At 38.0% G+C, this 16,782-nt stretch overlaps 1 protein-coding gene across 4 annotated transcripts; it reads right to left on the reverse strand.

The window, feature by feature from the left end:
* Window positions 1-222: 222 nt before the first annotated feature.
* fam151b (family with sequence similarity 151 member B) lies at window positions 223-11,995 on the reverse strand. 4 transcript variants are annotated; one of them, XM_055161468.1, is made up of 6 exons: window positions 11,895-11,995; window positions 10,745-10,873; window positions 8,168-8,327; window positions 6,349-6,569; window positions 3,480-3,615; window positions 223-948 (listed from the first exon to the last, which is right to left on the reverse strand). In XM_055161468.1, the coding sequence occupies exons 2-6, from the start codon at window positions 10,863-10,865 to the stop codon at window positions 804-806; spliced, it is 783 nt and encodes a 260-aa protein (XP_055017443.1). In that variant the 5' UTR covers window positions 10,866-10,873; window positions 11,895-11,995; the 3' UTR covers window positions 223-803. The 4 variants fall into 4 exon arrangements, with proteins under 4 accessions (XP_055017443.1, XP_020779395.1, XP_055017442.1 ...); XM_020923736.2 differs by having other exon boundaries at window positions 11,822-11,995; XM_055161467.1 differs by lacking the exon at window positions 11,895-11,995 and adding an exon at window positions 11,757-11,888.
* Between the last annotated feature and the right edge of the window lie 4,787 nt (window positions 11,996-16,782).

The raw sequence follows: 16,782 nt of genomic DNA on the forward strand, positions 1-16,782 counted from the left end.
AGTTTGTGGTTTTAAGGATTGTAGTGTGAGTAAAGACTGAGGCTCATTCTAACGTGTTAAACATGCACATATTTCAATGATTCCGTGTATTCAGCATCAGTCCCTCTGCTTCATCTGTGTTTAGACATGTAATGACCTGGAGTTGAATCAGAACAAGAATAAGAGCACATGGAGATCACACAGATGTCAGGACACATGGGAATAGAAAAGAAAATACTATGATTTAATGTGGAAAATCACATTTTATTGTCTAAAGAAGTGAGTGGTTTTAATTAATAATAATAATGGATCAGTTTTATACAGCGCTTTTTGGACATTCAAAGACGTTTTACAGTAACATTATTTATTCACTCACACTCACGCACACACACACACTTTCTTCATGAAGTGTCTTGCCTAAGGACACAACGACAGCTTTCTTAATGACTGTCGCCCCCCTGTGGCTCCTGATTTTCCCAGTGGTCTCAATTCAAATCCTAACCAGGCCCGGCTCTGCTTAGCTTCTGACGAGATCAGGATTTGAGTGTGTATTTTTTAGTAGTTTGATATTTTAGCACCGTGACGACACATGGAACAGCTCAGGACATGATACAAATACAGAAAAAGACTAATTACAGTAAATTTTGATTGGATTTTCTGTTTCTTGATTTTCATTTTAGCTATTGAAAACATGACCGAATCACAGCATATAAAAATAAATAATTACTCAAACATGATTTAAGATTGCCCGATTCAGAGAGCCCTGGTGTCTTTTGTAAAACTTGTAGAAGTAGAAGTCCAGATAGTCTCAGACACAGTTTTGTTTAAGGGTCCGTTTGGGCCAGGGCGCTCCTCTGGTCCTCGGGCAGGTCGTAGTAAACTCTGTGAGGCTCCAGCTGTTTCCTGAACTGAACCAGATCCTCCGTTTTAAAGGAGTCGCTCTGCCCCGTCCACACGGTCAGACTGAACCTGCAACAACACGGGACACTGTCACACTCTTTTTATTCTGATGAAAAAGAGAAACTATTACAGGAACAGGAGCGGTGCATGTGTGTGAAGTGACTTGCCCAAGGACATAATTCACATGTAAAGCCAGATATTTTAATTGCAGGGTTAGATCTAGTTTAGTCCTGATTTAGTCCTGGTTTAGTCCTGGTTTAGGTCTCATTTAGTCTTCATTTAGTCCTGGTTTAGTCTCAGTTTAGACTTCGTTTAGTTTAGTTTTTTAGTCCTGGTTTAGATCTAGTTTAGTCCTGATTTAGTCCTGGTTTAGTCTTGGTTTAGTCCTGGTTTAGTCCTGGTTTGATCCTGGTTTAGTCCTGGTTTAGTCTTGGTTTAGTCCTGGTTTAGTCTGGTTTAGTCTTGGTTTAGTCCTGGTTTAGTCCTGGTTTGATCCTGGTTTAGCCCTGATTTAGTAATGGTTTAGTCTTGGTTTAGTCCTGGTTTAGTCTTGGTTTAGTCCTGGTTTAGTCAGTCGGTTTAGTCCTGGTTTAGTCTCTGGTTTAGTTGGTTTAGTCCTGGTTTAGTCCTGGTTTAGATCCTGGTTTAGTTTAGTCCTGGTTTAGTCCTGGTTTAGTCTTGGTTTAGTCCTGGTTTAGTCTCGGTTTAGTCCTGGTTTAGTCTTGGTTTAGTCCTGGTTTAGTTTAGTCTGGTTTAGTCCTGGTTTAGTCTCTGGTTTAGTTTAGTCCTGGTTTTAGTTTAGTCCTGGTTTGATCCTGGTTTAGTCCTGATTTAGTCCTGGTTTAGTCTTGGTTTAATCCTGGTTTAGTCCTGGTTTAGTCCTGTTTAGTCCTGGTTTAGTCCTGGTTTAGTCCTGGTTTAGTCCTGGTTTAGTCCTGGTTTAGTCCTGGTTTGATCCTGGTTTAGTCCTGATTTAGTCCTGGTTTAGTCTTGGTTTAGTCCTGGTTTAGTCCTGGTTTGATCCTGGTTTAATCCTGATTTAGTCCTGGTTTAGTCTTGATTTAGTCCTGGTTTAGTCTTGGTTTAGTCTGGTTTAGTCCTGGTTTAGTCCTGGTTTTTGATCCTGGTTTAAGTCCTGATTTAGTCCTGGTTTAGTCCTGATTTAGTCCTGGTTTAGTCTTGGTTTAGTCTTGGTTTAGTCCTGGTTTAGTCCTGGTTTAGACTTTGTTTAGTTTTGGTTTAGATCTAGTTTAGTCCTGATTTAGTCCTAGTCACTCAGCCACCGGTGGCATGGTGGCTGAGTGTTTAGCACTCATGCCTCACAGTAAGAAGGTTCTGGGTTGGATCCCCGGGTCGCCTGGACCTTCCTGTGTGGAGTTTGCATGTTTCTCTTCGTGTCTGGAGTCAGTTAAATACAGTCAATTCAATCATTGTGTCCTTAGGCAAGACACTTCACCCACACTGCCTAGTGTGAGTGATGGTGGTGTTCGGAGGGACTGATGGTGCCGATTGGTAAGGCAGCCGTGCTTCTGTTAGTCTGCCCCAGGGCAGCTGTGGCTACAGTAGTAGTTTACCATCACCAGGTCACTGTTTTCTCATTTTATTGTTTTTGTTCTTAATTGAAATTCAAAAGAACGAATGGTGCACAGACTCATTAAACGAACTCTCCACAGCTCTTCTGTTTTTTCCACCCAGACATTCGGCTCACGTAAAGACCACTACAGACTCAGGCTTTGTCGCCCTCTTCAGGACACATGACGCTAGTACAATAGGCTGCATCATTTGTTCCAATGTCAGAAATTCAACTTGTACCCAATTTTAAAATGTGACAATACGAATTAAAAGAAAATCTGTGGAATATTTGCTCAACTGAATAAAATCTCTTTAAGTTCCATCCTAACAGTGTCCATAAAGCTCTGGCAGAAAAAGTTGTTTTTCTCAAATAAAAAAAAACAACATTTTGTAAAGTTAAGCATTATATAATATATAATATATATATATATATATATATATATATATATATATATATATATATATATATATATAATTATTAATTATTATTATTATTATTTTTTTTTTGTAAAAATAATTGCTTATTCAAGGTCCTTGAAGTCCCAAAGAAATGACACTTTTGCCATATCTCAGAGACAGACATAAAACTGATACCAAATCATCCACAATGTCTATATTTATATTCAACTTCCATTGATACTATTGGACTAAATTAATTATTTTTGATGTTATTAAGGAAAAACAGATTTTTCAGCTCAGATTTAAGGCTTCTGCAGGCACTAAACGTCAGAGTCTTGTTGGACCCAGTAAACATCAATAGAATTTCATGACATTTCTCATGGAATTTACTTTGGCAAGTGTAAAAAATTTATACTAGGTACAGATTAATTTTCAAAAATGTTTCAAAAACTTGGGCAAATGATGCTCCCTAACGCACACTTATAGATAATACAGGAAAATAGATACCTTATAAGCCTGTTTGCAGTGTATTTGTTATTTAATCTGAATAAATATTGAATCATTAAAAAAACAAAACAAAAAAAAACATACAGGTGGTTTCATAGCTCGAGCTCAGGCTGGAGTTGTACCTGTGGGACTGCTGCAGGAGCCAGAGCAGCTGCGGCGCAGACTGACCCATCAGAGCCGCTCGAACTGGGAACGTCACCGGGTTCTTCAGACGTCCGCAGATCTGCTCCATCTCACGCACCATCTCCCAACTGTAGCCTGGAGGTCAGACACAGGAGGGAAAATTCAGTCAGCTTTCTTTATTTTTCTCCAAATCAAATCGTCTCACACACTGAGCTTATGTTGACAATTGTACAACAATTTACCGTATTTTCAATTATTTTTTGAATTATCAGTTGTGGCGTGTAGGGAGGGTGTGTCTGGGACCAACGGATTGTCGGCGTGTTCACAGTGACTCAGTTGTTCAGTCGTGTCTAGAAGCGGCACGTTGCACTCGTCGCTTTTTCGGTTCGTTCCTCGGTTCCGTTCCTCGTTGGCGTGGAGTGATGAGTGTGTCTGTGGGTGTGTTTCTCTGTGCGGTCGCTGTCTGCTCCGTGTGTGTTTGCGTGTTCTGCGGGTGGTGCAGGTTTGTAGTTTACTGAAGTCGTGCTGGGACACCCGAGTGGATTCGTGTATAAGACGCTCTGGATTGTGGCGTGCGGCCGTTTCTTGATGCAGTTAGAGGCTTAAGACCGTGTCTAATGATCCGGAAAATACGGTATGTAGCAGATAAGCCTAACGCCATGTCAATCACTGTATAATCTTTGCACTGTTTCTCTTGTTCATAGATGTATTTATTTTTGGACTATAAGTCACACTTTTTTTCATGGTTTGTGTGTTTCCTGTGACTTCTATATTAAAATGTTTTTGGTGAAGTGTGGAGAGGTTCTAGTCTTGTGTGTGAGGATCTGCTGCTCCTGTTCCTCCTGCACCACTGTCACTTGGCTCTACTGCGCATGTCTCCTGCAGAAAGAGCCTCTGTTCTGTCTGTATCATGTCAGTCGATCGCACCGTTACTTCTGCACCACTCGACTATTTAACATTTAAACTATAAACTTATAAAGACAAAGACTGAGAAAACTGAACGCAAATGCTCCAAAAAAACAAAATCAGATTCTGCAGATTACAAACTGCAAGTTGTGAAATCTGCAGCTGAAAACAGAAATCGAGCAGCAGAAAGAAAGTTTGGAGTGAGAGAGAAACTTGTGACACCAGGAGGATGCACCATGAAACTTTCCTGAAGTCACTGGATGGATGGACAAAGTCTGGACTTCAGTGACACTGAAACCATCCCAGGGTCTCCAGGTTTGACGACCTCAAATTTAAGACTTTTTAAGACCTTTTTAAGATCACTTCAATGAAACTTAAGACCAACATCGAGCCCATTTACGCAGGTGAAATACTCCAGATCCAATTCTTATAATGACCATTACTCACTGCTTTAAATAACAAAAAATACTTTTATTATAAAATCTCATTCAGAACTCATTTATAGTCGTAATTCTAACAAGACAAACTAAACTTTCACATTGTTTTGTTTCACATTGACTTTCAAAATGCTTCAACCAGAAAAAGAGAAAGAAAAAGAGAAAGAGAAAGAAAGAGAAAGAGAAAGAGGGAGGTGTAGAGCCTGACCTGGTGGAGTGACACAGAGATCACACTGAAGTCCAGTTCAGTTTACAACAAATAGGCTCATGAAATTTAACACTTTTGTGAAAAAAATTTGACTTGGAACAACATAATTTAAGACTTTTTAAGGCCTTAATTAAGGAACATGAAATTTAAGAGCTTTTTAAGACTTTAAAGACCCCCCTGTTTTCACATTTCGGGCTAATTCCCCAGGTCTAAACTAGATCTAAACCAGGTCTAAACCAGGACTAAACCAGGTCTAAACTAGATCTAAACCAGGTCTAAACCAGGACTAAACCAGGTCTAAACTAGATCTAAACCAGGTCTAAACCAGGACTAAACCAGGTCTAAAACCAGGTCTAAACTAGATCTAAACCAGGTCTAAACCAGGACTAAACCAGGTCTAAACCAGGTCTAAACTAGATCTAAACCAGGTCTAAACCAGGACTAAACCAGGTCTAAACTAGATCTAAACCAGGTCTAAACCAGGTCTAAACCAGGACTAAACTAGATCTAAACCAAGATCTAAACCAGTCTAAACCAGGTCTAAACCAGGACTAAACCAGGACTAAACCAGGTCTAAACTAGATCTAAACCAGGTCTAAACCAGGTCTAAACCAGGACTAAACCAGGACTAAACCAGGTCTAAACTAGATCTAAACCAGGTCTAAACCAGGACTAAACCAGGTCTAAACTAGATCTAAACCAGATCTAAACCAGGTCTAAACCAGGACTAAACCAGGACTAAACCAGGACTAAACCAGGACTAAACCAGGTCTAAACTAGATCTAAACCAGGTCTAAACCAGGACTAAACCAGGACTAAACTAGATCTAAACCAGATCTAAACTAAGACTAAACCAGGTCTAAAACCAGGTCTAAACTAGATCTAAACCAGGTCTAAACTAGATCTAAACCAGGTCTAAACCAGGACTAAATCCTGCTGTGTGGATGTGTTTCTTTGTCTTGTATCAATAATATTTTTAATTTGGTTCAGTAAAGTCTGGGCTTTTTATTTTCTTTTATCAGATAAAGCTTCTTATGTTCAGATTTCCTCGTCTTTGTTTCTCTACAGCAAATCAAGTAATCCAAAGTAATCAGATTACATTACTCACTTTAAGTAATTTAATGGATTACGTTACAAACTACATTCTGGGATATGTAATCTGTAATCTGTAGGGGATTACATTTTAAAAGTCACCTTCCCAACAGTGCACATTTTTTCTGGCTGGTGCGACTCACTCATTTGACATTAGTCCCTTTCTCTTTAATTGCACCTTTAAATTGAAAATAGCCGAACCTCCTCCTCCTCCACCGTCTGTACCTGGGTTTTCAGCTCCGGGGGTCCAGCCGGTGGTCCAGCCCAGAGAGAGCACAGTGTGGTCAGGCAGGGCCCCCACGGCGGACAGGAAGCTCTGGGGCTGTAAAGGGGAGGCCACACCCCCGGGGCCGGGCAGCACGTCGGCGTTCACCCACACGGGACGACGAGACGAGGGGCCCCAGATCTGCTCCAGCAACCGCACGGAGGGCCCCACCGCATCCAGACTGAGGGGCACGCAAGAAGAGATTTAAAAGCGCATTGTGTACCTTTTTCTGGTGGAGCGTCCGTCGCCTGTTTGTTTCTATGGATACGTCATTGCTCTGCTTAGAATCTTCCACAGTGTGACATTAAACAGCTCTATTTTACATTTATTCCATTACAAGTGCTTTTATCGCTCAAAAATATCTAGAAAAACAGAAATTCGTGTGAGTGGGGTCGCCTCTCCACAGATCTGACCTGTAACTTGGTCTGGTTTGGTCTTCATGAAGATAAAAATTTATTAATTTAATGTCATACTGTAAAATTCCAGACAAAGCGGTAACATCTCCATGGAGAAAAGCATTTGATGGAGCCTCCACCAGAAAAGTTACACAGTGCACCTTTAAAATAGCAATGATATTGTATAATACAGTATTTAGTAAACATAAAGCTCTATTCACACGGGATTAGTTTGACCTGTGGACCTGTGGTGATTTGTAATAACTGTGGAGGATTCCTGAGATCTGAATCCCGTCCGAATGCTCCGTGTCTGTAATTTGTAAAGTAAACATTTTGGTGGAAATTACCAACTATATTTCGCCAAACACAGACGTCCGGTGATAATACGAGTCCCGTGTGAATCTGCATCTCAGTGTTTGTTGTTGTAATTGCACCTTTTCTATCTCTTTCTTTTCTTTTTGTCAATCTCAGTGAATGTCAGTAAAATAAAGTAACTTTGCTTATCCCGTGCAAATGCGCTGTAAGTTGATGTGTATTTGTTTAGCACTGTTGGGGCTGGACAATATTGTTAAAATAAAAACAAAACAAAATCTGATCATCTAGGTCACAAAGTTCATTTCTTCTCAAAGGCAACAACTGATTTAAAATGTTCTAAAGTAGCACAGACACATTGTAAGTAATTGTTTTGTAGCTCAAAAATACCTAGAAAAACAGACATTCTGACTGTGAGCGGGGTCGCCTCTCCGCAGATCTGACCTGTAACTTGGTTCGGTTTGGTCTCCGTGAAGATAGAAAAGTTTAATGCCATACTGTGAAACATTCCAGGCAAAGCGATAACATCTCCATGGAGAGAAACATTTGACAGACGCTCCACCAGAAAAGTTACACAGTGCACCTTTATGGTCAAAATGTCAACAACTGCAACTGCAACTTTATTTATAACGCACTTTAAAAACAACACGGGTCGACCAAAGTGCTACGAAACAGAATTAAATAAAAACAATAAAACAACATAAGAATAAAAACAGAACCTAACAAAAACAGTCTAATAAAATGTGAACAATGTGTGCTATTTGTGCTTTGCTGTGAACCGGGAAAGACTGGTGGTGCACTGTTTGCATGCTAGTTGTTGTTAGGATGGGTTAAGTAAGTGAGAAATACAACTGAACTGCTGCAATGAGCTACTTCTGTTTTCCCACATTTTTAAGACAGTAAAAACCTTTAAATTAAACATCTCTCCCAAATCACAAAAGATTTTCAGTTTTCTACTGTTGCTATGGTAACAAGCATTGATAAAGTGTTATGTTTTTTTTGACTGGGACACCTGGGACTCTGCGGTAGATAAACCCCGTGACAATCCAGTGTGTAACGAACAGTACCTGACCTCTTAAAGTCCAGTTTGATTCCCTTGTGGTTGGGTTTGAGCTCCTGAAGCCACGCCTCCAGAGTGATGTCACTGTCCGTCTGCGGCGGGTGCGCCATGATCGGCTCTTTGGGGTCCAGAGCTCGCATTAAAATGTCCGCCTCGAGCATCAGAGTTGAATCTGAAGAGACAAGAGGCATTTGTATTTGTATTTAGTTATTAAAAGGAGTATGCAGATTAAAAGACGAGATAATGAAAGAGACAAACATCGACTTGGAAATTTGCAGGATTCTAGACAAAACTCATTTCCATCCTTAGTCCACTTTAGGAATCACTTTATTTATACAGCACATTTCATAAACAAACTGTTTCAAGGGGCTGCACAAACACATAATAACAACAACAATAATAAAATGATAACATAAATGCTCAGATTTAATCATACTAGTCTTAAAACAATAAAACTAGTAAAATAAAAGAAGATAATAGAATAGAACATTTAACAAAATACAATAAGCAAACATAAAAACAAGACACAAAAACATATTAGGTTCTTTTTTCAGATCATGAGTTTGTTTTTATACCTGAAATACCAGGTAAATTAATAAATTATCAGACGACCAAATGAACCTCATTGGACTAAGACACAAAAACATAAAACAATACCTACAACAAACATAAAACATCAAAACTCCTCATTTCCATAACCCATCCCTTCCCCCCAAGACAGACACACATGCGCACACACACACAAATTTAATTAAATAATACAAAAGTAATATGGCAGTGCACCATAACCACACTACTAGCCCCCCTTATATTTTGGACAATTTATAATTTCATTTTCCTTTCTCGCTCTCTCTCTCTTTTTGTTTTTCTGTTGTTGTTTTTTTTTTCATTTTTAAGAAACACTTTAGAACAGACATGTCAAACTCCGGCCCTGCAATATAATTATATTTGGCCCGCGAGATTCATATCAAATATGTATTAGAGCTGCTCGTTGACTACAGATAGACTGTAGAGACATTATTTATTTAAAGTTTTGTTATTATTTTATATTATTCTTGTTCTGGATTCAATGTTTAAGCAAAACTTTTATTAAACATTTATTTGAATTTAAAAAAAAAAAGGTTTAACATTACATATCTCGAAAGAAGAGAAAACATACAGATGCAAATATTTAGTTGGCCCAGGACTTAGTCCCAGTTTTTAGTTTTGGCCTCTGTGAATTTGAGTTTGACTGTGAGGTACTGTGTGCGTCCGGAATGCACTGATTATTGATTTTGTCCTCAACTGAGTTGTCCTCGGTCAGAAGGACAGGCAACTCCACTGATGCAAGGTAGATGTTTATCAAAGATGTTTATTGATGGTTACATGGGGAGCATATGTGTGTATGTATGTGTGTGTGGTTATCTGAAAAACAAACAACAATAATATATACATTAGAGAACAACAAACGATATGAAATGAACAGGAAAATAACTGCTATTATACAGAAAACCACAAGAGGGCGCTCCAACACACTAAATAAATTGCGCACGGAGCCCCTGTAAACCACGGGAGCACCGCACAGTGTAATAGCTACAGCATTAACTCAGTATGAATTTAACAACTAAACATTTCGAATAAACTAACAAACTAAACATGCATTCACACTCAATTACAAAATACTCACCCTGCATGAACGCACACGTTAAATATACACACAAATAATAGGAACAGGGGCTCAAGCCTAGCACGAGGATCTACTGCAACAAGAGCAGAACTATTGGGGCCCGGGCGTACCGGAACTACACACAGATGCATGATGGGTATCGTAGTCCCATGCACATCGGACTTTTAACATTGACTCTCCTGGTTTAGATCACTATACTTAACTAATATTATTTTCACATTCATCATTTAAGTTACATCATCTTTTACTTTTTTACTTTACAGTACTGAATTTTAAACGGTGATGATCACATAATGATTTTCTTGATAATGACTGTAAAGTTGATTTATTCCTTAATCCACATAACATATAACATGTATATGATGTACACGTTTTTAACTTTGGATAGTGACAAAACAGGACTTATGATTCAGTGCTAGTGCAGCCTCTGCAAGAAATTCTGGGGGTTCAGAGTGTTCACATGTTTTATGTAGCTTAAAGTGACCACATGTCCCTATTTACACAGGACAGTCACAGGTTGAAGCCCTGTGTCTCCTGTCCCATCAGATTTATACAAAAATCACTGATTTGTTCCAGTTTTATACAAGAAATGTCCCAGGTATAGAAATATTTTTGACCAATTTGATCCCTGCCGACAGTAAAGAGAGGCATAAATTGTCATTTGTTTTGATAAAATACAGAAAAGCTGCTTAAAAATGACCAAAACACAAAGAAAATTATACTAATATACCAAAAATTATTACCAACCACAACAAACCAATTTTTGATTTATAAATTTGAAAATCCGGTCACCCTAATGCAGTTATATAAAAATCAATATGTTTTTCATCATATTTGAGTGAAGTGAGAAAAGAAAAACCTCATGACAAGTTCTGACTGAATGCAAATGAATGAAAACAGAGATAAAAATGTGATTTAATGACCTTTTAGAGCCTCTGTCAGTTTACTTCTGCTGTTGACGGCATGGGCCCAGGTGATGTCTGCTGCGTCTTCTCTCTGGATCAAACCCAGGCCCAGGAAATAGTGCAGAGTTGAGTCAGACATGTGCTCCTCTGCAGAACCACACACAAACACAAAACACAAACACTGTTAGCATTTATCCAACCAATGAATTCCTAAAACAAAAATTCAAATTCAAAACAGGTAAATGTGTGTTCTGTGACACAGGGGAAGAAGACTTGGAACATCTTTTCTTTTCATGTAGTTTGGTACAACAATTTTGGTTTGATTTTCATTCATTGCTTCGGTCCAGGGGAGTTAAATTTGCCCCCTAACAATAAAAGAAATTAAATTTGGTGTATTAAGAGAAGATAAAAGGAAGGAATTTGGAATTAATAATTTATTACTCTTAGGAAATTTTTTTATTCACAAATGTCGATGTTCTAAATTCTACACAGTTGTTGCCAACAACTTGAACAATGAGTGTAGTGAGTCACAAATGCCTAGCATGAAGTATGCCCAAGCTAAGGCAGATATGCATATCTACAGAAACTAGAAGGCCTAAGCTTTAAAATGGTACATGACACAAGCATGTGAGTTCTAAGGTTTTCTTTTAATAAGCTCTGGCATTTGGGTATGTAGTGCTATTGTGCACACGCCAAAATTAGGTGGATGGGAACAGATTAAGGTAAAACCAAATATAACGTACTTTAGTAATGACCTAAGAATTTTTGTTTATTCATTGAACCTGATTGAAAAAAGAGAAGCTGATTTCTTGTATCTTTTTTAAATTATGTTCCTTTGATTCCAGCTTTAGAATTTGCCCCCGTGGTTCATTCGTGAATGTTTTCTTGTTTACATTTTTCTTCACAACTGCAATTTGTTTGTTTTTTTTCTTATTCGGTTTGGATGTGAATTTTGTATGGTGCCTTTTCGTTTGTATCTGGGAAGTATTAATAAATTTGAAAAAAAAAAAAGCAAACAAAAAAACACAACCACTGTTAGCATCCCGGGCTAATGCGTTAGCTCCGGGCCGGTGCTCGGTGTGTTTACGGCGTCACCTCTGGATCTCCACACCGCGAAAAGAGTCACACACCCGGCGAACACAAACAGCAGACTGCAGAGGAGAATTACTTTTCTTTTCATGCTCTTTCAGTGACAAACGGAGACATTTTGGAGTGTTTTCTTAGAGTTTGTGTATCCGCTGCTGCTGCTCTGTCAGGAGATTAGCGTGTAGCGCCATCTGCTGGTTTGGAAGCGGAACATTCAGTAAAAATCGTAAGACTTAACAACTTTGGTTATTATTATTATTATTTTTATTATTATTATTATTATTATTATTGCTACAGAATTTAAATATTCTTTAGTCACACGAAATGTTTTTGCAAATAAAATAAATAAATAAAAATGCATTTATTTTTATTTTTTTTTGCTACAGAAATTAAATATTCTTTAGCCCCACAAAATGTTTTTGCAAATAAAATAAATTAATAAAATACATAGTTTTTTTTTTTTTTTTTGCTACAGAATTCAAATATTCTTTAGCCCCATAAAATGTTTTTGCAAATAAAATAAATAAATAAAATGTATTTAGTTTAGTTTTTTTTGTTTTTTTTTTTTTTCTGGTATATTTTGGAAAGTAATATTAAAGTGCATAGGATAGGCTTTCATGTTTGTTTGTTTTTTATTATTCGTAACTGTGGTAAATATATCTGTGAATATAAATGAAAAAAATAAAATAACAATAGAGGAATGGAGCTTGTAGTGTTTATTTGTCAAAGAAAAATATCAAACAAAAGCAGTGAACAAACTCTGAACTAAACATAACTCAAATAATAAATAATCACTTTTGGGCACTGTAGGTTTGTGGTTTACACAGTGACAAAAAAACAAAACAAATCAATATCCATGGCCAAAGCTGTATTTCCAAGATTTATTTCCAGTTTTAGGCAAACAGTAAGGATACATGTTTAAGGCCTTCTCCTGTCGACTGGTAAAAACCATAGGCCCACTCAGGTCACTCTGGTCTACATGTACCAGCCTCCTTTATCCTCTAGGTCAGACATGTCAAACTCAGGCCCAGGGGCCAAATTTGGCCGTGATATGATTATATTTGGCCTGTGAGATATCAAATGTATCAAATATCAAATGTATTAGAGCTGCCCACTGGATACAGATTAAATGTTGTTATTATTTTATATTCTCCTTATTCTGTCTCAAACTATTATTAAACATTTATTTGAATAAGAAAAGGTTTAACATTACATATCTTGAAAAAGAGAAAACATGCAGATGTTGATGACATTTTTACATAAATATTTAATTTGACCCACGACTTAGTCCCAGTTTTTACTTTTGGCCTCTGTGAATTTGAGTTTGACTTTCCTGCTCTAGGTGACCCAGATTAAACCAGAAAAAGAGTCTCCTGTGCAGATAAGAGCCAGCTGAGCACACACAGCAACATCACGTAACACTGAGAAGTAGAACAGTGTAGCTGAAAATTCTAGGAATAAAATCAGATGTCTGCATATTATAACCTACTTTATTCACTGCCAGACAGTGTCAAGTGTGACAGTTTCACATCACACAAGGAGAAATAGTGAGCTTTACACACATGTTCTGTTCACATCAGTAAATTCTAAGTGACACAGTGAAATAATGAAAAACATGATCACAATGGGATAATCAGAGCTCTGGGATATTACAATAATTATTTTGAATCACATTATTTATTAAAGTGCTATACTGCCCTCTCCAGGTGGGTGGAGAGTCTCTGCCTCAAGTGGAGGAGTTCAAGTATCTCGGAGTCTTGTTCTCGAGTGAGGGGAGGACGGAACGTGAGATTGACAGGTGGATCGGTGCAGCTTCGGCAGTGATGCGGTCGCTGTATCAAAGGATAGACACAAAAATGTGAAAAACTAAATCATCTGAAGGACGGGCGCAAGAAACGCAAATATTCAAATCCTTTCATATAGTTACATGAAACTTTTATCACTCGTAAACTTATTCACAGTGGAAAGAGCAGCCACAATACATAGGAGTAAATGTATGTGAGCTGAAGTTTTAAAAAAGTTACTCAGTAAATGTAACTGTAACTATCAGAGTAGAACCTCCTCGGCTGATAGGAGCCTGGAGCCTTTAAAAACACAGAGACAACAGAGACAGACATACAGACCACACGCTCACACTGCAGGTAAGATCGAGTATCAGTTTTATTTTTTGTAATTTTACCCTAAAGTAGTATATTCAGTACCTGAATTTATACATTTACACCAGATATATTTACTGACATTTAATTTAGTAACATTTTTACGTATTTTACTATATAGGTACAGTACTTTATTTTTAAGTATAAAATGAGTTTTTAAGTAAGTCTGAATGACACAGATTTTATGTTGTTAACAAAAAAGTAGTGCATATACTACTATTTATTTATGGTCTATTCTTTTGATACATCTGATTTTGGCATTATTGTTTTGTCTGTTTATTCTTTTATTAGTTTCTGTACTTTATACCAGCAGTTACAAAGTTTACATGTTCACCAAAATTCTAATGATTATCTGATTTCTGGACCTTTATTATTCGTTCTCTTACCAGTTTAAACTGAACACACACAGTTTTGATAAGCCGCCAGTCACAGAAGAACAACCAATAATTATAATTCAGGTTTTTATGTACAGATCTCAGTTTATTTCAATCCTTTACTGTTTGGCTGCTGTATCTCAGGTGTTGCCCCTTTGTCCTGATTCAGTCTGGTGAGCACATTTTCAGATCTCAGTGGTCTCCCTGATCCAACCATGGTACTTGTTGCTCTCTGTGTGAAACACTTTAGCGGTATCCCAATCCATGAGATGGTTTTTAGATGGTCTCGTCCTGGTCTGAGATTGTGAACTTGAAGCTGTTCTTGGTGGGTTTGTCACTTAATGACTCGGTGCATGTTTTGGCTGTTTCTTCTTCACATTCATTCACATTCAGGGGTTTACCAACTTTCTCACACCTGAAATACAGTTTTGAAGAAATTGGACAGCAGATGGCGCTGTCCTTCTATTTGGAGCTTTACCAAGTAGGAATACAGCCTCAAAATCTGTTACAATCAGCTGAGCAGATGCACCACAGTAACATCACGTGACAGTGAGGAAGCAGCAGCTGAAACTGTCAGTAGAAAATAAACTGAGGTCTGTAGAACCTAAAGTCTAATTATATCAGAAGAACTAATGAACCTAATCAGACACTTAAGCAAAGTGAGGACACAACAAGATCTTTGAGTCTCTGCCAGACAGTGTCAGAGGTTTACCTCATTCATTAACATGTCCCCCACCCCGTCTCTGTCTCCCATTCCCTCTTCTCTCTCCTCCTCAGTCATGATGTCCTCCCTGCTCCTCCTCCTCCTGGGGGTGTCCCTGTCCTCTGCGGACTTGAAGGTTTTCAACCTGTATGGTGATAATGTGGCCCCATCAGGGGACCTCAGACCGGACTGCTACATCAAGGTGTTCCTTGACTCCACGTCACTCGGGCAGACCTCAATGATAAAGGACAATAAAAACCCGGTGTGGTCGGACCAGTTCCACTACTTCGATGCCCAGGAGTACCAACAGCTGAGGCTGGAGGTGTGGGACAGGGATCTCAACTTTGATGACGGACTCGGAATCTGCCGCACCGAGATCAGAGTGGGCACATACAAACAGAGCTGCTATATGACCAGGGGTGGACTAGTGCACTACACCTACACACTTTCATAACAAGGCTCAATAAACTAAAATCTGGCATCACAAGACTCGAGTTTGTTTTCTCCTCTGACATGAGCTGGTCTCCTGTTTGAACATATTTCCTTAAATGAACGTGTCATCCTAATGCTAACACTAATTTCAGAGCCTAATAAAAATTTAACAGTACAAACTAAAATGATTTACAGCTACAAATAATTGGGTCATTTTTACAAAAAAATGTGTTATGTTAGACTTAATGTTTTAATAAAAGTTAGCATTAGCAGTGAGCCACAAACACATGCAGAAGTTCAAGATTCAAACTTTTATTGTTATTGTCACAGAAGAACAACTAAATTACGTTTAGAGCATCAAACACTGCAGAGTTTGGGTGTAAAGTTCAATATGAAAGGTGCAAAACCCCATAAATAATGCCAGTGTAAAGCACAATAAAGGCATCATCATCTCTGGAGATGTTTTTGGGACATTTGTGACCTTTTCACTGCCTGATCTGTCACCATTTATTGATTTAAACACAACTCTGCCTCGGACCCTCAGACATTACACTGGAGTGGACATGGCTACACCGACTGTTCCTCTGACCTGATGTGTGCTGTTTTATGTCGTCAAAAATAGAAATGCGAGAAGAAGCCAGTATCCCCCATAAACCTTCATAATAATGAAAGATTCTCACGAGCTAGAAGTACATACATTACCAGCCATATTCATTTCATTTAGTCTTTATTTCCAGTTTTGGTTGAAGTAAAAAACATGAAATACTTTTGCTAATCAATATCTAGTAATAAAAAGATCAATGAATAGAAATAATCTTGAAAAGATGGTGTGGAAAAAAAGTGGACTCAGTTACCTTGTAAAGCCTCTGTCAGTTTACTTCTGCTTATACATGATAAGAGGTGTGTTTAGGTCAACAGGATCCTGTAACTTTAAAGTGTTTAATTTAATAAACAACAAGTTTGTTGGAGCATAATAATCAGCACAGTTTAACGGGAGTTCAGGGGGGGTCAGATCTGTGCAGTCCTGTTTTTCATAATGTGGGAGTGAGGCGGCTGTGTTTATCAGACTGATAGAGGTGAATAGAAAAGCCAATTTATTTACTTTTTTAACCAAAGTAACAATAATAGTTACTTTAAAAATAATATTACTCAAGTAAAAGTACAAAGCAGTGGTCCAATAAATTACTCAAATAAAAATAAGGAAACTACGGCCAGTAAGAGTAACTGGACGAGTGAGATCTGATTTGTAATTTGAAATAACGTAATTGTAAGGACAAAACATGAAATCATGCACAACATTTGGTA

Source organism: Boleophthalmus pectinirostris, unplaced genomic scaffold (genome assembly GCF_026225935.1).
Source record: "Boleophthalmus pectinirostris isolate CB_2022bp ecotype Guang Dong unplaced genomic scaffold, ASM2622593v1 HiC_scaffold_4, whole genome shotgun sequence".
Taxonomy (NCBI): Eukaryota; Metazoa; Chordata; class Actinopteri; order Gobiiformes; family Gobiidae; genus Boleophthalmus; species Boleophthalmus pectinirostris.

Bases quoted from the DNA above. Each gene is read 5' to 3' on its own strand.
- fam151b (XM_020923736.2), bottom strand. From the start codon at position 11,906: ATGAAAAGAAAAGTAATTCTCCTCTGCAGTCTGCTGTTTGTGTTCGCC. The intron at 6,570-8,167 runs GTCAGGTACTGT...CGTGCCCCTCAG, and splicing joins ATCAAACTGGACTTTAAGAG to TCTGGATGCGGTGGGGCCCT. The intron at 949-3,479 runs GTACAACTCCAG...GTGTTGTTGCAG, and splicing joins CTCCTGCAGCAGTCCCACAG to GTTCAGTCTGACCGTGTGGA.